Source organism: Gallinula chloropus (assembly GCF_964237585.1).
Source record: "Gallinula chloropus genome assembly, chromosome: Z".
Lineage (NCBI taxonomy): Eukaryota > Metazoa > Chordata > Aves > Gruiformes > Rallidae > Gallinula > Gallinula chloropus.
In genome coordinates this window covers 87734098-87756782 of record NC_140089.1, presented here as the reverse complement: position 1 = coordinate 87756782, position 22685 = coordinate 87734098, and the positions used below count along the sequence as shown (strand labels likewise).

The 22685-nt window shown below is 45.7% G+C and overlaps 1 protein-coding gene across 1 annotated transcript in view; it reads left to right on the top strand.

Annotated features, from left to right (window-relative positions):
* The window catches only part of DYM (dymeclin), a 246520-nt gene that overhangs the window by 40695 nt on the left and 183140 nt on the right, over positions 1-22685 (top strand). Inside the window, exons 7-8 of the mRNA XM_084278113.1 lie at positions 10937-11062; positions 13088-13230. Of these exons, the coding sequence (XP_084134239.1) occupies positions 10937-11062; positions 13088-13230 (269 nt within the window). The remainder of the gene's footprint in view (positions 1-10936; positions 11063-13087; positions 13231-22685) is intronic.

Here is a 22685-nt window from a genome sequence, read left to right as displayed (position 1 = left end):
CCAGAGAAGGAGACTCCACAGCCTCTCTGGGCAGCCTGTCCCAGGGCTCTGCCGCCCTCACAGGGAAAAAGTTCCTCCTGACATTCCCATGGAACTTCCTCTGCTCCAGCTGCACCCGCTGCCCCTTGTCCTGTCGCTGCCATCCCTGAGCAGAGCCTGGCTCCAGCCTCCTGACTCTCACCCTTTACATCTTCATGAACATCAATAAGGTCACCCCTCAGTCTCCTCTCCAGGCTAAAGAGGCCCAGCTCTCTCAGCCTCTCCTCATAAGGAAGGGGTTCCACTCCCTTCATCACCTTGGTGTCCCTGTGCTGGGCTCTTCCAAGGAGTTCTATGTCCTTCTTGAGCTGAGGGGCCCAGAACTGCACCCAGCAGGGCAGAGTAGAGGAGGAAAAGGACCTCCCTTAACCTGCTAATCACACAACCACCCCCCTTCTAACATACCCCAGGATGCCACTGGCCGCCTTAGCCACAGAAGCACACTGATGGTCATGGTACCCTGCTGTCCCCCAGGACCCCTACACTGCTCTCCAACAGGCCAGTCCCCCACCTATACTGGTACCTGGGGCTGTCCTTTCCCAGATGCCAGACCCTACACCTGCCCTTGTTCAGCCTCATTAAACTTCTCCCTGCCCAGCTTTCCAGCCTAAGTCTCACTGGATGGCAGCACAGCCCTCTGGGGTATCAGCCACCCCTCCCAGGTTTGTGTGTTTTTTCTTTGTGTAAAACGTTAAGTAAAAAGGTTTTACACATTAGCATTTAATTTAAAAATATATATAGAAACTACAGCATTATTGTTTTTAAGAATTAAACTTGTGCAGTCCATCGTAACACTTGTGTTACAGTAAGTTGATGTTTGATTTATGGCTCTCATGGGTATGTTAGGATACCCTGCTCTTTCTTTGCTTTTGTTAATGTTAGCACATTATTAGAGTGTATGTTAATGATTAAAACCTGCAAAGTCAGCAGAAAGCTGCAACCTCAGTATTCAGTATTGTATGACTTCGACGTAGAAACTACTGCTGAAAGTTTTGTTGTGAGATAGAGCTCCCAAAGCTTTAGATTATAAAGGCTTTTCTCAGCAGCTTGTTAAGAGGTGGTGTTCCTAGCTGAACATCTGGTTGTTATCAGTACATTTTCACTTCGTTAAAAACTATAAATGCATAGGGAGGAAAAATTAGATGCTGTGATCTAATTACATCACTGTAAAGTAGCACCCTGTGGTGCCAGTTAGAAGTTAGTTGATATTTCTACTATTACATTGTTTTTTGTAGTCACAGTTGTTTTAGGTTGTAGTCTTGGTTACTTCCAAATTTCAACATTAACAATGTCATGTTTTGACTCATTTAAGGATGCTCTACATACCCTGAGAGCTTAAAAGGCAAGAATTGGGAGGGGGGTGTGTGATAAAATTGATGATAAAGCTCTAGAAGTCATTGCCATATCGGAGTGGAACTGTGTAATGATGAGAAATCCTTAGGCTTTTATTTCCCTTGGCAATTGTGAGCAGCACAGAGGTTAAGAACTGCTTTGTCTCCTATTCCAGGAGTGTCATATTTTACTTGTTACTTTCCAAACAATAGGTCTGACTAATGCCTTTGAAAAAGGACCGTTCAAGGAACTGTTATCAAGATTGTAGTAGCTCTAGTATTTGAAGAGCTATTTGACTTCAGCATTTTTGGCAGTTTTGTCTCATCATCACAGAGAAGCTTCCACCTGCTGAAACTTAGGCTGAAAAACATATCAAAGTGGAGGAGGTTGGTATTGCTTCACTCTGAAGGTCCTCAAAGCTTCAGACTGTCGTGCTCTTTGGCGGAGGGATCTGATGGCATAAAGGGAGTTTAATTTGGTGGTGCAGCAAATAAATACGTACTTGGAGGTTTGCCATCAGAAAAGTGAAATGGAGGAAGAAAATACGTGGCCTCTTAAGCTTCTGACGGTCCTGAGCAGGAGAACCTGTGATTCCTGAGGTCTGGCTCTGCCCAGATCTCTGCAATGTTCTACAGTAGCTTCTTGAGCACTTGGGTCATCTCTGTGGCTGCCTTTCCCCTGGGGTTTGAGAGCAACACAAGCCCCATCATTAGAATCACGGAATAGTCTGGGTTGGAGGGAACCCAAGGATCATAGAGTTCCAACCCCCCTGCCACAGCATCGTTAAGGAAAGGAAATTCATGAGCTGTCTGTTTTTATGGGTATTTGGACTGTTTTCCTGTATTCTGTTCTTCAAAGGGTAAGGCCTTTCACTTAGATTTAGGAGATGCTACTTACAAGACTTGTAATGTGCAAGGTACTTGCAGAAGAATGTAGATTTGTTTGCCAAACATTGAAGTATTAGACTGTTTCTACTGTTTATAGTCCATAGAGGGAAGAACTGAATGCCATTGAGGGTGAGAATAGAGAGAGCCACAGTTGGCTTGGGTGGTTTAGGTCACTGCAATCCTTTAGATGCTGCTTCTAGAGTATCTCCATCCCTGGTAGTTTTCTCCCTCCCCTTCTGTCCCCCCGTCAAGAATGCCGAGTGTGGCGGGGAGGCAGTAGGAAATGTCAGAGATGCTCTCTGCTTCCAGTTGGTGTTTCCTGAGTGCCCCTTTGGGACATCTCCCAAATGTTGGCTGCCAGCTGTAATGAGCGTAGCATGTTACTGGCTGCCACAGCGTGTGTTTGCCATCAGCGAGTGTAAAATTAGGAGCGATTCCAAGAGGAAAGATTATGTTCCCTGGGAGTTGCTGAGCTTTTATCCCGAGACTGATAACTAAATACTCAACTTGCTTTTCAGTTTCCCAAACTGATGCTGGTCTCTTTGACTCCTCTTTCACCTTTCTGGTGGGCCCTCAGGAAGCAGGGAAATGAAACCTGGTTCCTGTATGATTTGAGAGTTTTTGTATGAATCAGCCCTTTTGGCAACTTTCCTAAATTAGAAAATGAGTTACCTTTTAACCTTTTAATACTCGGAGTAGACGGCTCTGGCTGGGTGAAAGTTCAGGAAAATATTTAAATATTTTATTATTTTAAGGGGGTTTTGTTTAATGAGCTGAAATTCAGTGTCGTTTCTGACTGTTCAGCCTGTTTGCTCTGTAGGTGTGAAATCGTTTATGAGCTCTCAGCCTCTGTCTGTGAAGGGATAGAAATAACTGCATTTCATCGAGTAATTAAAGCGTTTACAACAGCATGTGCCTTCAGCCTGGTAACTGGAGTTCCCAGCTGAGGTTTTCCTATATCTTGGTGCTTGCTTCATCTTGGTGGTTCTTTCACAGATCTCTCTCTCTCTCCAAGGCAGAGAGCAGAGCTGAGTGATGTGGTAAGTACAGAATGAAGTTGCGAGCGGTGTTCGGCGCTGGAGAGAAGCCAGCAGCAGCAGGATGGTGACACATAGGTAGATTGTTGGAAGTTCTTTGTAGGTGATGCTGACAGAAGGCCATTCACATGGTGTTGAATGGAAAAAGCAGATACCAGGACACTGAGGAGCTGAGCTTTTAACAGGGACATAGTTCTGGTTCTGTGGGGAGCAGTTGCATCATTTGGAAATGGCAATGGCACTTAACACCACTCCCCTTAGCAACTTACAGAATCACAGAAACAGGTTTCTGAAACCCAAAATCTTGTGAAGCAATTCTGGTGGCTGCTGCTGTTGTACTGAAGTAGGCGTTTTCTTGCCTACCTGCTACGGTTGCTTTCTTCAGTGTGGAGGAGAGTAGGGGGAAGAGGGACTGGTATGTACTTCCTAACTTAATTTGGGTTGGTTGTTTTTAAGAGTGGTGGGCTGTTCACAGAATTACTAGGTTGGAAAAGACCTTAAAGCTCATCGAGTCCAACTGTTCCTGTCCTGTGCTAAACCAGATCCCTGAGCACCTCATCTCCCCTCTGTTAAACACACCCAGGGCTGGGGACTCAGCCCCCTCCCTGGGCAGCCTGTGCCAGACCCTGACAACTCTGCCAGGGAAGAACTTTCCCTTCCATCTGAGCTGACCCTGCCCTGTGGGGCAGCTTGAGCCCATTGCCCCTTGTCCCATCTCCTGTCCCCTGGCTGAAGAGACCATCGCCCACCTCTCTGCACCCTCCTGGCAGGGCAGGGGAGGTGGGGAGAAGGGCTCCCCTCAGCCTCCTCTTCTCCAGGCTGAACACTCCCAGCTCCCTCAGCTGCTCCTCACAGGATTTGCCCTCCTTCAGCCAATGTAGACATGTAAGCTGCTAGTAACATCAGACTTCTGCAAGCTGCTCCTGTTGCCTCCACTGGGTTCTGCAGGAGCAGACAAGAGTAGCTGGGCTTTTGTATTTCCCCACAGGCAGCGACTGACAGATGACCTTGCTATTCTCATCTGCATGTTTTGCTCTGCTTCAGACTCCAGTGTTTTCTTTGTAGCCCAGATGAAATCTTCTCCAAAACCCAGCACTGTGCCACAGTGTGACATGTCTGTCAGGTGGTACCACGTAGGGTGAGCGAGCGCTTGTCCTGGGCATGAGCAAGAAGTGGCAGGTGTCCCAGGTACTGCAGTTGGAAGAGTTATTGCTCAGGCAGGTTGCTTGAACTGGCTGCTGTGTGTGTGCCCTTTTCCTGTTTCTGCTAGTAAAGTAAAAGCTCTTCTTTGTACAAGATTACTGTTTTGACCACAGACCTCTCTTTTGGGACGTGTGGAACTTTGTAAGTGCAGTATCAGCATTATGGTAAACTTGAAATTAACTGGAAAAGGGCAAGGTGAGTTCTTGGTCCAGTTAAGCAGACAGAACTATTAGCAAGGGTGTGATGTGATGACCGATGATCTGGCATGTTTTTCCAGCCCCAGATGTCTCAGGGTTGGTAGCTCTGATGGAAGTTACAGGTATACCCCTGCAATTCATGAATACAGTAGATCAATAAAAAAAAAAAAGTATTTTTATGATGGAATACCAGAGGAGAAACTATATCCTTTCTAGTTTGTATCCTGGAAGCATTAGTTTCTCTGCCAGTTTCTTCACATATAAATGCAGTGCCACTTTATGTGGCAGTACTCCCAGGGCCACCGGTCTCTGAGGACCGCAGTGTCTCTGCTGTCTACCTAACACAAGGGATTAAGGTGGAAAGTGTTGCTGATGAGCTGGAATTTTTGTCTTTTGATATTAATGAGCTGTCTGAAGATTACTATGCTACAGATTTGTACCTGGATGCTGAAATTAAAGCGTTTCTTGCATTGTATCATTGGTTTTGGAGGCATCCATTGGTGTATCAGCTGCTGCTCATTGAAGTGGAGGTTTATATTGTGCTAGTGTCTAGGAATCTTGCAGTTTGGAGCTGAGGTCATCTTTCTGAGAAGAATTCAGCGTTTAACCTGATCACAGATACATAAGATGTGTCTTTGCTTTGGAGACTAAAAGGTTTGTTGACAGAAACCGGTTTTAACTTGGGTGTCACATGGAAGAACCTGGACCTGTTCCATCAGGCTTGAAGAAACGGGCGCTGGGTTCGTGTGGCTGAGGAGTGGTGTGGTGCTGAGGAAGGCAGCTACTTGTAAGAAGGAAAGAGCCCAAATACAGGAGGGAACCGATATGCAGTGACTTCTAGAGCTCAGTCTGTGCCAGACTATGCCCTCATGAAAGAATTATGTCTTAAGAGGGATAAAAGAATAGCACCTGTTAGCTTGTCTAGCTGGTGGAGAGGAAAAAGCGGGGAAAAAAGCAAAAATAACTTGAAATTTCCAGAAGAGAAGTGTGTGGGGGAGGCAAGAACCTGTTTATGCTTTGGTATGTTGCTGTATTAAGTCAGTTTACTTGGGACTTTATCTGAATAATGTGGATTTTTTGCTTTAGAAGACACTTGGGAAAGAAAAAAACCCCACAGAAACTCAAAAGATCATGCAGTTCTGCTGGCTTTCTGAAATAAATAGCGAAATAATTTTGACATGTAATTGATACATGAGTTCATTATTTCTAGTTTCCTCCTTATCTGCAAGCAAACAGTTTTCAGAGGAAGTTGGAGATCAGCATAAATTCCATGTAAAGTCATTCTATATGACCGATAGCTTTGAATTAAAACACCCCCCACCCCCAGAACACCAACCCCCTATTCTATAGCCACTCAGTGTAAATAAACAGCGTTTTCTTTGAAGTTGAAAGAGGTTCCTGGTAGTTCTGGTGACCCTTCAGAAATGCTTGAGTTTCAGAAAACTGTACGTTTGACCTGTGGTGGAGAAAAAGAATTTACTCTGAAGTTGTATCCTTGTGCTTATAAATTAAGAGGGGGCTGTAGCTGAGGGGTTACTCCAGATATCAGCACTCTGGCTGGTTTTAGGTCACAGCAGATTTAATCTGGACAGATTCTGCAGGTTGAGTGGTATGTTTCTGCAGCTAAACGTGCCTTAACTGGGTTTTGAAGAGCAAGAAAATTAGAGTAACTCATTCGTGCAGTGGGAATTCAGCTCTCTTTACGTTTTCTTCTTTCAGAGCTATAAAAGGGCACTGTAGGCAGATTTTCTTTTTTTTCCCTGAAAAAAAAATATATGTATTGCTTAAGACATTACAGTAACCCCTTTGTTTATGTCTTTACACTGAATCTTACAAAAATGGAAAAGAATTTTGTAATGTCTCATCAGATTTGCTGTTCCACTTGTTTTTCAGAAAAATAAATGAATGAATGATTCAAACAGAGGGGAAAAAAATTCAGTAGACTCTGAAAATTTGTTTCCTCACAGCAGAGTGACCCAGTGGATGTTGTAGTATCTCATGAAGCAAGCTTTTTCATTCATTATCAGGGTTGGGGACGTTATTCTGCTAGTAACAATATTTATTCTTTTCTATGGGTAAAAAGTGAGGGTTTGGTTTTGTTGTGTTTTTCCTCTGAGCTGCTGTTTTTGGGAGAAAAATGCCCTTTTTAATTAAAAAAAAAAAGGTTTTTGGAGGTTTTTTTGCTGGTGGCTAAACCTGTAGCAACTGATCTGTATAAATTCTCCTTGCTGTGCTTGAGATGAAGGTGGGTAGCGGCTGTGTGGGAGTGGGATCTGTTCCTAGCTCAGCCTTGCTTCTGGCTGCGATGACTTTGCCATGGAACCAGATCACAGCGTAACCTCTGGCCTGATCTAATTATCAGCATTTACACTGGCTAACTTCCTCAGCAGTGGGCAAAAAGTCAGGTAACTCCCCAAAATTAAAAGCCATGACAATGTACTCGGTGATTTTAAGGAAGAACGTGATTTAACCAGTACGCCTCTTCCTGGGGTAACAGTTAAAATGCTGCTTGTTCAAATGCTTAAATATCAGGCATGAGAATGAAAATAAACAGGGAGTTTGCACAGCCTTGACTTCCAGAAACACTTCTGTATCAGAGGCAGCGCGGTCGTGTGCAGGAAGCTGCGATTCCAGTTTGCTCTTGACTTGGAGCTATTAACTGGCAAGCTCTTTGCTCCAAAACTCTGGCCTAGAGCTACTGCAGAAGAGCTTAAACTGTCTATACAATTCTTCTCCTGTGAGATTTACAGCAACACATTACTTCCAGCATTTCTATTGCCATGTTTGAGACTATTAAAGTCTTTGAGGGTCCTGTTCGTTTTGGTACGGACCACACCAGTTCTGATCCTGAGACTAAACTGAAAGAGTTTTACTCCAGACAGTCTTTTCTGTTTGGGTTTTGTTTTGGTTTTTTTTCCCAAGAGAGAACAGCAACCTAGTTTTTAAGTTGTAATTATTTGAAAGAGCGCTTAGTTTTGTGTTTATACTTACTTTAGCTTTAGAAATACTATTTTTTTTGAAATGAACTATAACAAAAACTTAGCACCATCACTTAAATAGAGTGATGCTGATTTTTTAAAATAGTTACTATAAAATCTTTGAATTTGAGAAGTATAAGTAGATTTCAATGTATTTAAAAAGGCTTCATGCAGTCTGAAATTTATTACTGTTTAAGGAGGCAAATGCTGCTGTTCTCCCTCTTTTAAACATATGTAATAAGGTCATTATAGGCAGAAACAGGAAGGGAAAACACAAGATATCCCAAATAGTGGATCTCCCTCACCCGTTTTGCTGCACAGCCTTTCCTAATTATCCTTAATGAGCTTTGCTAAATTAGTATTTAATTTTGCAATAAACTTCTGCTAAATTGGTCAGGGACCTGGACAGGCTGGAGAAGTGGGTCTAAGTGAACTTCATGGGTTAAAACTGGGATATCCCAGCTGGGATAAAACTGGCTGGGTGCCGGGCCCAGAGAGTGGTGGTGACTGCAGCTAAACCCAGCTGGAGCTGGTCACAAGTGGTGTTCCCCAGGGCTCAGTGCTGGGGCCTGTCCTGTTTAACAGGATCTGGATGAGGGGATCGATGCTCCCTCAGTAAATTCACAGGTGACACCAAATTGTGTGTGAGTGTGGATCTGGTGGCAGGAGGGGTGTCTCTGCAGAGGCACCTACACAGGCCGGAGCCACGGGCAGAGCCCAACTGCACGGGGCTCAACAGGGCCGAGTGCCGGGGCTGCGCTCTGGGCCCAGCAGCCCCGGCAGCGCCACAGGCCTGGGGCAGAGCGGCTGGAGAGCTGCTGGGGGAGAAGGGCCTGGGGGTGCGGGTGGGCAGCCGGCTGGGCAGGAGCCAGCGCTGTGCCCTGGGAGCCCGATGGCAGCCTGGCCTGTGTCAGGGACGTGTGAGCAGCAGGAGCAGGGCAGGGGTGGTTCCCTTGTGCTCAGCCCTGGGGAGGCTGCACCTCGAGTGCTGGGTCCAGTTCTGGGCCCCTCGCTGCAGGAAGGACGTTGAGATGCTGGAGCGTGTCCAGAGGAGGGTGATGAAGCTGGGGAAGGGGCTGGAGCACAAGGCCTGTGAGGAGCGGCTGAGGGAGCTGGGATGTTTATTCTGGAGAAGAAGAGGCTGAGGGGAGAGCTCATCGCTCTCTGCAGCTCCCTGCAAGGCGGGTGCAGAGATGTCAGGTCGGTCTCTTCTCTCAGGTGACAAGCGACAGGACCAGAGGAAATGGCTTAAAATGGCCCCAGGGGAGATTTAGGTCAGAGATCAGAAGAATTTCTGTACTGAAAGGGCTGTCAGGGGTTGGGACAGGCTGCCCAGGGAGGTGGTGGGGTCACCATCCCTGGAGGGATTTAAAAGGTGTGTAGATGTTGTGCTTAAGGACATGATCTAGAGATGGGCTAGGCAGGGTTAGGCTGTGGTTGGCCTTGATCTAGTGAGTCTCTTCCAACCCAGGGGATTTTATGGTTCTGTGATTAATGAGGTTCAACAAAGCCAAATGCAGGGTCCTGCACCTGGGTTTGCACCCAATGCAGGAATTCTGCCCCTCACACTACTCTGAGACTTCACCTGGAATACTGTGTCCAGCTCTGGAGCCCTTAGCACAGGAAGGACATGGACCTGTTGGAGTGCATCCAGAGGAGGCCACAAAAATGATCCGAGGGCTGGAGCAGCTCTCCCATGGAGACAGGCTGAGGGAGTTGTGCAGGTTCAGCCTGGAGAAGAGAAGGCTGCAGGGGTACCTTACAGCCTTTTGAGTACCTGAAAGGTGCCTATAGGAAAGCTGGGAAGGACTGTTCCTGAGGGCATGGACTGATAGGACAAGGGGTGATGGGTTTAACTAGAAAAGGGGAGATTTAGGTTGGGTATTAGGAGACAATTCTTTGCTCTGTGGGTAGTGAGACACTGGCACAGGCTGCCCAGAGAGGTGGTGAAGGCCCCATCCCTGGAGAGTCTCATTCATGGTCAAGCTTGGTGGAGCTCTGAGTAACCTGATCCAGTGAAGATGTCCCTGCTCACTGCAAGGGGTTGGACTAGGTCCACTCCAACCTTACACATTCTGAGATTCTGTGATTTAGTCACTGCAGCATTCTTTGGGATTGGCTCTAAGATCTTACAACTTTAGTCTTCACTGTTAGCTCAGAAATGCCATTTACAATGGAACAGCTGTATGTGGCATCTCGATACTCTGTGCATTTCTGTCCTGGTTTTGTTCAGGATGGAGTGAACTTCATGTGTAGCAGCGGCTGGAATGCTGTGTTTGGGAGTTACAACGGGAGTAGTGCTGATAACACCCTGATGTTGTTAGTTGCTGTCAGACAGTCAAGGACTTTCTCAGCTCTTCATGAGAAAGGAGGGGCGAAGCCAGGACAGGTGCCCCAGCTGCCCAAAGAGAGGATTCCAGCCAGTTACGTCCTGCCCAGGGTATCGGGGGCTGACGGGAGGAAGGCCGAGGGCGGCTCCGGGACGCGCGGTTCTAGGGGGACGGTCGGGTCCCGGGACGGCTCTGGGTGGCACGGCCTGAGCTGTGGGTTGGGTCAGACACTGCATTGGGGATCAACAGCTGCAGAGATTTTTGCTCTAAAGTCCTGTCAGCATTGTTATATTGGATCTTTCTGTTATCTTAGTAAACTGTCCTTATCCCACCCCACGGGCCTCTTATTCCTTGGTTTTGGGGTTATTTGCCCCTTCCTTTTCCCTTCCCTTTTCCCTGCTCTTTTCCTTTAAGGAGCAGGCAGCTGGGTGGATCTCGGCTCTCAGCCGGCGTGAAACCATGACAATTACGTACACAAATACTAGTTTAAATATATTCCTTTCTTTGGGATCCAGTTTTCCTGGCAGGTGGAGCTGTGTTTGGCTACCTGGATGTTTCCCCGAGTTAGAATGATGGTTGTGTGACCATTTCATTTAGCAGGACAGAGGACACACTTTATGGAGATAGATCTATTATTTTCAGAGTGAAGCGTAGCCTGAAAATTGCACCAGGAAACCTTGGGGAAATACATGAATATTTTTACATGGTCTTGTCTTTTGGCATATTAAAAAATGCTTATCTTTAAGAAAAACAAACTGTTGTTGGTATGAAGTGATTCTGGGTGTTTTGAGTTTGTTGTTTATATGCTCCCAATTGAAACTCTCTGTGCTAAACAGCATGTGACCTCAGGTGAAGTGACCATCTGTTACTGGAAGCTCGTTTGTGAACAAGCCCAGTGGATTAATCTCTATTTTTCTTCTTTTTTCCCTGCAGAGATATCACATACAGCATCTCCTTGGAAGCTGTGACAACTCTCATCGTCTTCCTCTCATGCCAGTTGTTCCACAAAGAAATCCTACGAGAGAGCATTGTCCACAAGTACCTGATGCGGGGCCGATGGTACGTTGGGTTCTGGGCTGGTACCTGAGGGCAGAGCAGATGCTCCTGGTGGCTTGTTTGGGCTGCTTGTAGTTGGAAACAAAAGGCAGTGGAACACATTTTGATGGAGAACTTGTTCTGCCCAGAAGGAAAGGGAATACACAAGCAAACATCTGTAAAGGCCTTTGCAAGATTTTGGGTGTAACTCCCATAGCCCAGACTTCAGTAAAACTCTTTTGGGAACTGTTTTCTTTATTTCAGGATAATTTAATTACTTAAAGCAGCCTTTTCTTTCAGGATTTTTTTTTAAAAAAATATTTGGCTGTGGGTCAGAGATGGTTTGGATGGAGCTTTGGGCATCTTGGGCATCTTGGGCTGGTGCAGGGTGTCCCTGCCCATGGCAGGGGTGGGACTTTGTGGGCTCTGAGGTCCCTTCGCACCCAAACCAGCCTGAGGTTCTTTTCCTGTAGCATCACAGTCAAGGGAACCTGCGTACCACAGAAATGCTCATGAGCCTTCTAATCCCTCAAAAGATTACATGTGTGTGTGTGTTGAGTGTTCAGCTGCACTAGTAGGAGAACTTGGCAGGTGTAAACTCGGTTGTGTGAGTAACATCCCTTGTTCTGGCATGTTGGTGGTTTGGTTTAAACGCTTTGTCATGGTGCTTTTGCACATTTTAGGCTACTCTTCATCCTCTTTAAACTTTAAATTCCCTGTGAACAGATTTTTGGGATGTTTCTACTGAAATCTCTGCTAGTTGTAAGAGAGAGGTACTGCTCCAGGGTGGCATGTGGGGAAAGGAGGGAGGCTCAGCCTGGCTGGGGTTTGGTGGTGCTTACATCTCTGGGCTGAAGGAATTGAGGGTTTGAGGCAGAAGAGGTGGAATGTGGTCTAAGAGGTCTAAATGGGGAGTAGGAGGTACCTGGCTTCTGGAGGGAAGGGTGGGAACATGGTGGCTGGGAATCTAGGGCAAGGTGGAGAGATGGATGGGTACTGGTTAGGGTCATGGAATGTTTTGAGTGGGAAGGGACCTCACATCAGAGCTCACCCACAGGCAGGGACAACCCCCAGCAGCCCAGGGTACCCCAAGACCCATCCAGCCTGGCCTTGAGCCCTGCCAGGGATCCAGGGGCAGCCCCAGCTTCTCTGGGCACCCTGTGCCAGGGCCTCCCCCCTCCCTGGGAAGGATTTTGGCCTCCCAGCCCCTCTCCAGCTGCCCTCCTGCAGCTGAAGGCTGTACCCCTGGGCCTGGCCTTCCCTACCCTAGGCACCAGCCCCTCTCCAGCTCTCCTGGAGCCCCTGGAGGGATGGGAAGGGGCTGGGAGCTCTCCCCAGCAGCAGCCTTCTCTTCCCCAGGCTGAGCCAGCCCAGCTCTCCCAGCCTGGCTCCAGAGCAGAGGGCATTTAGGCTGAGAGAGTTAGAGGAAATTGGAGCCCTGTCTGTTCACCTCTGAATCATAAGGAAATGGGAACCAACTGTTTGGTTTGGTGGAAATCCTTCTAGGTTTTGGAAATAACATAGGCTTTTAATTAAATCCAATAGATTTTACACACATTTGTCACAATCAGTGACGTGAGGTCAGATGTTTGATTCGTTTTTGCAGATTGACCCCCAGCCACACACAGCCCAAAAGTCCTGGGGGGTGTGTGTGGAGAAAAACCCTGTTTTTACCTGCTCTGGGTAACCAAAGCAGGGAGGGAAAATCACACAAACAGGATGTTTCTTTCCCTTGCATCGGTATTTCTCCAGTTGTGTCTTGAGGTATCAGAACACAACTTAGCTGATGGAACTGAGTGGAGTATTGAGAAAAAGGAAACCCTAGGGATCAGTTTCCATGATCCTGGTGTTGAAGGTGCCTGGCTGAAGTCAGTGCAGCTTTGCACGGGCAAGACCTTGGCACTCTTTCCCTTCTCAGTCTGCTGGAGACCGGGAGAGTCACTGTCTGTGTTTAATGCCAAACACCAGCCTTTGCACCCTGCCTGGGCCTTGCCCTGCCAGATTTTGCAAGCTGTGAGTCAACTGAAGCTGTTTTCTCTCTCTTTCCAGTCTCCCATACACCAGCAGACTTGTGAAAACTTTGCTGTATAATTTCATTAGACAAGAGAGGAGCCCTCCTCCCGGGACCCACGTCTTCCAGCAGCAGACAGATGGAGGAGGACTGCTGTATGGCATTGCATCTGGGGTGGCAAGTGAGTCTTACTTTCTGTAAACTCTACTTCAAGCCTGATGAAATGTTGCCTGTGGCCCGTTTCTTTTTCAACAAGCAACGCCAGCGTGCGTGCTGAGCCTGGAAAAGCTGCCCACAGGCCTGCTTGGATGGTGATCTGAGACACTCCATCTTCAGGTGGGTGAGAATCTGAAGCGTTCCATCTGCAGGCACTGTGGGGATTGTCTTCCCTGCAGCACAGCACACAGGAGAAGTAGCAGTTGGTCCTTCCCCCCCCTCCCCCCTTCCTTTTGTGGATATATTAACCAACAAAAAAAATAAAGGGGTTAGTGCACTGTGAGGTAATGCTTTAAATTAGCTAAAATGTAAGAAATACTATGTGTGTGTTTTATTCTTTATGGTTACTCAGTGGATACAGTGACCTGCTCTGTGGTTCTGCTTGAGCAGGAGGTTGGGTTAGGTTGTCTGGAGAGGTCTCTTCCAGTCTCAAGGATTCTGTGATGTAGCAGAGGGGCATAGCCTGGACTTTCTGTAACTAACCACAGTGTATACCTTTCTCAGTAGGTCAGCTAACGATTTCACCTGAGTGGTGTGACCAGATCCTGCCCTTTTGTGGGTAGACTGTGTATTTTAGAGAGATACTACCTGAAGAGTATGGAAGACTTGATGCCATTTTTTTGTTAGGAAAAAGGTTTCTCAAGCCTGTTACACTGTGTACTGTGTTTCAGTTGGTGACTGCTCCCATCTTCACACCATCTGTGTTTTCTAGGGGGTGTGTATCACATACAAAAAATTCTTCCTAAAGATTTTTCTTTTCCATGTGATAAGAGGAAAATACAATATGCTGCTGACAATAAAGGCTTTTTTCCTTTTTCTCCCCCCCTCCCTTCCCAATAAAGCAAATGACGCTGTTAAAACCGATACTATTTACTTTGCTCCCTTGTGAAACCCATTCACAGGCGGCATCCCCAGGGGACGCTAAAGTTCAGGCCGCGAAGCCCTCTGCCAGAACACATCGTGCGGCCCGTGACAGTGCCCTCGGGTCTCCTCATGGAGGCAGCAGAAGAGCACGTCTCTCTGACACATCCCTGCCTCCGAGGCTGCACACAGCTCGGGTGTGCTCCCAGGACGCCCCTCTCCCTTCTCTCTCCCAGCTGCCGCGGTTGGGTTGCAGCCCCAATCTGAGTCAAAGAAAAATCCCTGCCTTGTTCTTGCAGCTGATTTAAACAGGGAGGAGAATTAAATTGTTCCCTACGACCTTTTTTTTTTTTTTTCTATTCAAGAGTCCCAACAGGTACATTCTCTTCCTTCTCTTCCAATTGCTGGAGAAAATTGCTCTTGAAATGTTTTTCCCAGGCAGTTTTCAACACGAGGTTTGTACTTGGGTGACTGAAGAGCAGCTCTCACCGTGTGCTTTGATTCTCCTGCATACCTGGTGTTTTACTTTCCTTGGTCGTGCCTGAGTGCCTGTCTGCCTTTGTGCTGCTGCAGGCGAAAGAGCTTTGTTTTCTCCTCCTCTGGTTGCTTGATGGATTTGTAAAGTCCATTCAAATTACCACCACTCCTGCCTTCCTCTGCAGCTCCTCTATTGTATCCCCCTGGGGCTTTTTGTCTTCTTGTACATCGAGTTTGCACTAAGAAATGTGAAAATTTCTTAATGCAAACTCTTAAGGTTTCAGCCTACGTCTGTTCCCATCTCTTCCTACAATTCCACCCATTCTCCTCACTCCCTTGGCATACTCCTCCTACGCTTTCTCTCTTGCCTCTTCAGTGAGTACCTGAAGCACCATCTCTTCTCCCAGTGAATTAAGTATCTTCATTTAAAGCTTTAAGTAAAAGAGCCTTTATAAAGAGCTTTCTAATGGCCTGGCTGCAAAGGGGTGGGGGGGAAGTACCACATCCTGTTAGAAAATTGGATTTTTTTTTTTCCCTGTTTGTGCACAAACGTTGGTTAATGTGTTTTTATGTCTGATTTTTTTTGCCTGTATAAGATGTTGGACCATGGGTGGAACTCAGGCACAATAGGATTGGCGTATTTACCCATCCATAATAACATAGAATTAAGATACTGCGAATTCTAAATCCTGTATTTTATATAGCATCAGGCACATGGGCAGAGGGCCAGACAGACTAGGAGACAGCAGTGCAAGTTGGTAGCCTGTTGTGGAAAAGAAGCAAGTTTTGGGCAATTAAGAGCTGTGGAAAACTTAGATGTGATTTCTGTATTGCTTTGCTTTTGTGCCTTTGGTGATCTTTAAAATTATAAGAATTGAAAGAAAAAGGAGAATTGAAAATTCACTTACGTTACTCTTAAATACCAAATAATGCTTAAAATAAGTTTACTGAAACAATCTAAATACAATCTCTTAGGGTGAAAGGAGATAGAACCCTGCTTTGAGAAGCAATTCATTTTTAATAGGAAAATTTGAGGCCTGAAATAATTATTGTGCTTGTTAATTTGAAATGACTTAATACCACAGCCCCCTGTGCCACCAGGTATTACATTGTGCGTGTTTTGGTGTCACTTACACAGCAGCAGCAGATCAACAAGCTCCAAGCACCGTGTTTTAGATCCACACCCCCCCTTTCCTTCCTTGTGATTCAGCCCAAGTGAGGATTGTACACGACACGGGCAGAAGTTTGCCCTTTCCCACAGTTAACCTTCTCCTGCTTCTCATCCTTGATAGCCTGTGTTTTTCCTCTCCTGAGCCTCCTTAACCCTGAAACTGTACAGCCAACATCCTCACACCAATTACTTCTCCCTGCTTTGGCCTCTGGCTGCTTGCAAGTTGCCTACCTTTCTCCATCCTTGATTAGAGTTGAATTGCCAATCATGTTATCTCGCAGTAATTAGATAAACAATTGTGGGTTTGGAAAGAAGAGGAGGGGTGGAAATAATGACATTTTCATTTTGTAACCTCACAAGGGATGTTCTACTCTACCCAGTCAACTTTGCTTTCTCTTTGGAGGTGTGCAAAATAACTGTAAAGTGCTGCAAGACCTGAGGGTTGTGAGGGTATAAACCACAGAATCATAGAATGTACCGAGCTGGAAGGGACCCATATAAGGATGATGGAGTCCAACTCCTGAATGATGTCACTGTGCATGGCAGTAGAGATATCAGACCTTATCTGTTAGACATTAGAGTTGTTTTCTTGGCTCACCAGGTCCATTGAACCAACTTACCTTCAGAAATACTTGTTTTGTTGGCTTTAAGTCTTCTCCTCTTTTTTTGAGCGTTATTAGCATCTGCCAATTCATGATCCACAGTTACCCAGGCTGAAGAGAACTTCTTGTATACGAGCATAATTTTTTAATTAGTCATTTTATTTATTGCAAAATAAACTTCATGTTACGGTCAGGAACTGCCAAACAGATGCTGTGCTCAGACAGGAAAATGTTAGTGCTGCTCAGGACTATTGCAAAATAAGGCAATTTAAATGGTTTCATTTGAAATAGTCGATCCATTTTATACTTTGCTATTAAAAAACCCTCAGCTTTAATGCATCTTGCTGTACTTAGGAGTTGCTGCAGCAGTAAGATCTGAGTTAGTCTGTGCTGTTTAGATGATTACAGATGTAATGGGCACAGTGTTGTACCTGTAAGAAACTAATGAAAAGGCAGTAGCCAGATTTATCCTCATTAATCACTTAAGCAATCATCATAACTAATCTGGCCCACAAATGTACTGTTGTGCCATTAACATAAATTGCAGAATTCAGTGTACAGTGGTCAGTAATGGCTCATTTTCTCCTGAAAATGAACTAGACAGTTAATGACTCTGTCGTGTAAGTGTGTACTCCACTCTGCTCTATGCCATTCAGCACTAGTGCACTCGAGGGCTCCTGATGGCCTGTGTTGTGTGCCTGACTTGTGTGCAGTGGCTGCTGCTCCTTTTTGGTGCTGCATTATGGCTAATAGGAGCACTTGCATGGGTATCTTTGGCTTTAGGAGAAGAACAGTTATTCGTATTTAGTGTTTTATGTTGAAAATGGAGAGGAAGATTATTATGTGGTCTGGTTTGGAACACAGGAGTTTCCACCTCAATGTGAAGCAAAGATTCTTTACTCTGAGGGGGACAGAGCCCTGGGACAGGCTGCCCAGAGAGGCTGTGGAGTCTCCTTCTCTGGAGATATTCCAGGACCTGCCTGGACACTGTCCTGCACAGCCTGCTCTAGGTGATCCTGCTCTATGAGGGGGCTTGGACTACATGATCTTCAGAGGTCCCTGCCAGCCCCAACCATTCTGTGGGTCTGTGATTTGTAACGCCTAACTCAAACCTTGTCAAAGCTCAGAGGCACAAAAAGCTGCTTTAACAATGTGCCTGTTACCCCTTACAATTCCACCAAGCTGTTTCCCCACTACAGATATTTCAAGCCAGCTGTTGCCACCTTCCAGCACCTCTTCATGATGTATCACAGATCTGGCGTGTGATCTGCTACGTAACTACAGCCTGGTCTCTCTCCCTCATGCTCAGTCAGTGTTTAATTGCCTGTTGGTGCTCACACTAATGAAAGTGTAGGTCTGAGACTTTCTTCCTATTTCTATCTGTTGATCTTCCCTCTTGCTTACTCTGTAACAGCGTCGTCCTCCTGTCACTGTGGTCGTGGTGCTGTGACCTGCATGAATGTGGAAAATTTAGATAGTGTCCAGATACTTCTAACTTTTCACTTAGTTTCTCTAAAGATGTGACTGGCCTGGAGCAAAACCTGTGGCAGCAGCCCAGGCATGTGTTCCTTGAGACTAAGTAGTTGAGTGTTAGTAGTTATTGTTGCTGTGGTGAGATACATTCTACAGCCTTCGGCTTCATCCTGACTGAAGTCTGTGCTTGGGTGCTATGAGGACCACAGGAGCTGTTCTGGAGCCTGGTTGAACTACTCTGAACCTCCTTTGAGAGTCTCAATGCCTTTTTCCAGGAGATCAAAACCTCATCTTCTGTCTCAATTGTAGTAGCACCCAAGAATATTGGGTAGTAGCACTTCTTGTAGTGTGCCTAGACACCAGGTCCAATAAACTCTTAGGAGATCCTTGTGATGGAATTCACTAACTTAGAAGAGTTATAATTTGTTAAGAATTTCTTTACCTTACTTGTCAGCTTCACCAGTGTATTATGATAGTAAATCACCAGTGATTTTGACCCAGCTGGATAGGTAGTGTAGTCTTTTGCTCTGAGACTCCTGCTCTTTCCATAGGTGCTGATGGCAAGGATAACAGAACACCCTTTTCCAGAAGAGCAGCTTATGCTGTGAGGTCCTGGGCTTGCAGGTTGACTGGTGTGAGAGTTAAACATTTGAGGGAGCGAGTGGTGGTGGCTTTTACTTCCCTTCAGAGGACCCCTGGGGACCCTTGGCTGCCACCATGCCACCCTCAAGGTGATGACAAAGCTTCATGCTCAACAATCTCAAAGGCTTACCTGTTCTGTCAGCCTCTTCTCTGTGGTACCTACCTGACACCATCAAATCTGATGGTGTGCTGGGAGCTCTGCTAATACTGTCCCTTCCTTTTTTGTCTCTTGCCCTGTATGTAGACTCTAACTTACATAGGGTAGGGAGCTTCACTGAGTATGTACAGTACATGACATAGTCAGGCTGTGGTTCATGACCAGAGCTTCTGATTTCTGTGGTCATACAAATCCTAATTGTAACCATATGTTCCAGCTTGTTTACTGAGAGTGCTGCAGCCAGTTTCACGAGGTGTGCTGGTGATTTATCTCCCTGACATTTATCCTGATATTCCAAAACCTGAGCAGTTTCAAATAGACCATTTAAGGAAAACCAAAACAAAACAAATTAAAAACCCACCCAACCCAAAAAACAGAAAACCCCCCACACCCAAACCAACAAAAATAACCAAAACAAACCCAAATCCTCTTGGCTCAAAAATGATTTTTCTTCTTTAATTCTTTGGGGGATATTAAAAGACAGTTAAGAATCAAGTTGATGTATTGTAACAACAGAAGTTTTATAACTTGGTATCTTGCAAGGACTAGGGCTAGGAGAAAGGAATTTTATATGGGTGAAAAAGAGGCATTTTATGTTCTTCCAACTCTTCTTGCCTATTGAGAATTACGTAAGTTGAGACTGAGTTAAATATAAAAACTCCTTCTGTAATCAGCTATTTTAAAAAAAAAAGTTTTAGATTTGAGTTTTTCTTAAATTCCTACAAATTTCAGCTAGGGGATGATACAAAATCCCACAGGTCTTGTCTTTACAATCCATTGTCAATTCAGTGTCAACAAGCATGAAGAGAAGTCCATTCATGTGATGTCTCTTTATTTTGGCTGAACTACTGATAGGAACAGCACCAGTCAGTTGCAGAATGCTTCTGTCATGATCAAATTAGTTTGAGTTCTGAAACAGCTCTATTTGCCATACCAATACTTCTGTCAGGAGAGAGGAGAAATTACTTCAAAGCTTAAAGTAAATCAAAACAGCCTTTGCCTTGGAAAGGGAGTGAAATTTAAAAATAAAGCTAAAGGGCACATTTTCTCAGTTTGGGACATAGCTGTGCTTGGCTGGGATAGGGGGGGGGGGGCAGTGTCTGTCACTTAAGTGGACAGGAGCAGCAGTGAGTTTGCTTACCTGTTAATTTCATTAAATCCTTCAATTAAACCCTTCAGCTAGAGCAGCAAAACTTCCTGAGTGTCCATCCTGCAGATAGGGCAGACCATAAGGATTTCCAGTTAGCAGCAGGCATTTTAATTGCCTAATGGATCAGACCTAGTCTATGAATTTGTTGTGAATACAGCCTTAATCTGTGATGCCAGTTTACTGCAAGGTTTAAGTGTAAAGAATAGCTTACATAAAGAGCTTGCAGATGAACTTCTGTTTTTTTTAATAGCAATATTCAGGAGAGAAGAATGTTCCTTGCAGAAAGTGGTACTTGTCTTGAACCTGTACAGAAGGAGGTGGGTAATTAGCTGTTCTGTTGATGAAGTCTTCAGTGCAAATAGAAAGACATCATTCTGACTTCATTTGTGGGACAGAGGAGTCCTGTGCTCACAGGATACAATGACTATGGCAGGTTTTGGGGGGGATCTAAGGGAAGTGAAGCAAAATGTGAGGTGTATTACAAGAGCAGAACTTCCACTGGTGCCAGAGCTTCAAATCTGGTGAAGATGGATCGGATCAGGAAAGCTGGGCAGGGAGAAACCAGATGAGATTCAACAAAAGCAAGTGGAGAGTCTGGCACCTGGGAAGGAATAACTGCTGGGATCAGGACAGGCTGGGGGTGACCTGCTGGAGAGGAGCTCTAAGGAGAAGGACCTGGGGGTGCTGGTGGGTGACAGGGTGGCCATGAGCCAGCAGTGTGCCCTGGAGGCTGAGAGAGACAATGGGATCCCGGGGGCATCAGGAGGAGTGTGGGCAGCAGGTGACAGGAGGGGATCCTCCCCCTCTGCTCTGCCCTGGTCAGGCCCCACCTGGAGTGTTGTGGCCAGTTCTGGGCTCCCTGGGATCAACCAGCCAGGGATCTCCTGGAGAGAGTCCAGAGGAGGGACAGAGATGCTGAAGGGCCTGGAGCATCTCCCCTGGGAGGAAAGGCTGAGGGACCTGGGGCTGTTCAGCCTGGAGAGAAGAAGACTAAGGGGGGACCTTATTAATGTTTATAAATATCTTAATTATGGGATGCAGGGGGAAATGGGCAGCCCCTTCTCAAGTGTCTGTGGGGACAGGACAAGGGGTGATGGCTTCAAGTTGGAGCACAGGGAGTTCCCCCCACAATGTGGGGAAGAACTTCTTCCCGGTGAGGGAGCCCTGGGCCAGGCTGCCCAGGGGGTGTGGAGTCTCCTTCTCTGGAGAGATTCCAGCCCCATCTGGACACTGACCTGTGTGCCCTGTCCTAGGGACCCTGCTTTGGCAGGGGGTTGGACCTGATGATCTCTGGAGCTCCCTTCCAACCCCTACAGCTCTGTGATTCAGTGATCAGCCTGCAGTGAAAATACCCATGTGTGGTTCACAATTTAACCTTGCAGATTCATACAGAAAATTTCAGCCTCAACTCAGATCGTAATTACATGATTTTTATTCTCCTGTGCTACATGGGTTGGGGATATTTTTGTTGCTCCATTGTGTAACACATTTTTCTCATGGTCATCAGCCTGCGAAGGGTGCACTGGATTTGGGGAGCATGAGGCAGAGATGTTTTGGAGGGTTAGTGGATGTGCAGTGAGGAGTCTTGGCTGTGGTGGATTTTGCAGTTCTGGAGTGGTGCAACCTTGCTGGAGCCACGCTCCTTCTGGGTGTTTTTTTCTCCTGAGCCTTGCAGGGTCTGTAGGTAAAAGCACATACTTACAGCATGGCCTGAAACGTTTCAATCTGATTTTTGAGGGTGGATTTCATGAATAATTTAATTTCCACAGCTTTTGTTTCTGATGAACGATTTTTATTGGAGGGGGGTGAAATATTCCTCTCTAATTTTCAGCATAAGAAAGCTTGGACGCTTTTGGGAGTCTTTCCATCTTTTATTTCTATGGATCATAGCTCTACTTCCTTGTTTTTGTAGACCCATGGAGGAGCTAAGCTCTGCACAGAATGATCTAAGATTTAATGAGGCCTTTGACTAAAATCTTTGTCTTAAACCAGCAAGGACAAACCCCCTAATACGATTATAACACAGTTACTTTTTACTTAATGTTCTAGAAAAGCCATGGGTAATTAAATGTGTTCTGCCAAACTGTAGTTTCCAACACAAGTATGAGATTTTTACATAACCTGAAAAATGACTATTTTTCCTTTTGAACATGCCATCAAAAACATTTTCCTCCTTTCTGTGAAAGACTTCCCAGCCAAATCAGAGCAGAGCCAGACAGATCATGTGCTCAGCAGCGTTTTAGTAGAAACTATTTTAGCAGTTGCAGACTTTAAATTTTATTTCCTTGTCCTGAAGCCAGCTACTATTGTTGAGTAATTTGGAACTTTTCTTTCCTGATTGAAGTTTTAAGTTATTGGTATGTGGTAGTTGCAGTATAGAGCAGTGAACATTCATTTTCATGACAGTTGGGTTTGTTTGTCAATTTATTTTCTTTAATTTTTTTTCTCTTTAAAATGAGTGGCATTTTCCAGAGTGACTCACTTTGGGGAAAGAAAAATACTATTAACAAGAAAAGAATGTGGCACCTAGGAATAGACATCCTGGTGAAAAGAATGGATTTCCATTATTGAAAAATAAATTTCTGCATTACATGGAAATTCAATTATTATCCCTATAGGAAAGTGTGAATTTTTGCTTGCTTCTCAGTAATTTGTGGTGGTTGGTTTTGGTTTGTTTTCTCTTTTATTTTTTTTTCATTTGGATATCAAATTTGCACCAAATCCAGAGCTGTGTTGCTGCCAGACAGTGTCAGTTGATGCCTGGTGGCTGCCTGTACCTGTCAGAGGTGGGGGACAGGGCTCAGGCCAGAGTGACATGGTGCTTTTGTGCATGCTCAGCTGCTGCTTGGGAGGGTGCAGCAGCTGCACGAGGTTGGGCGTGACAATG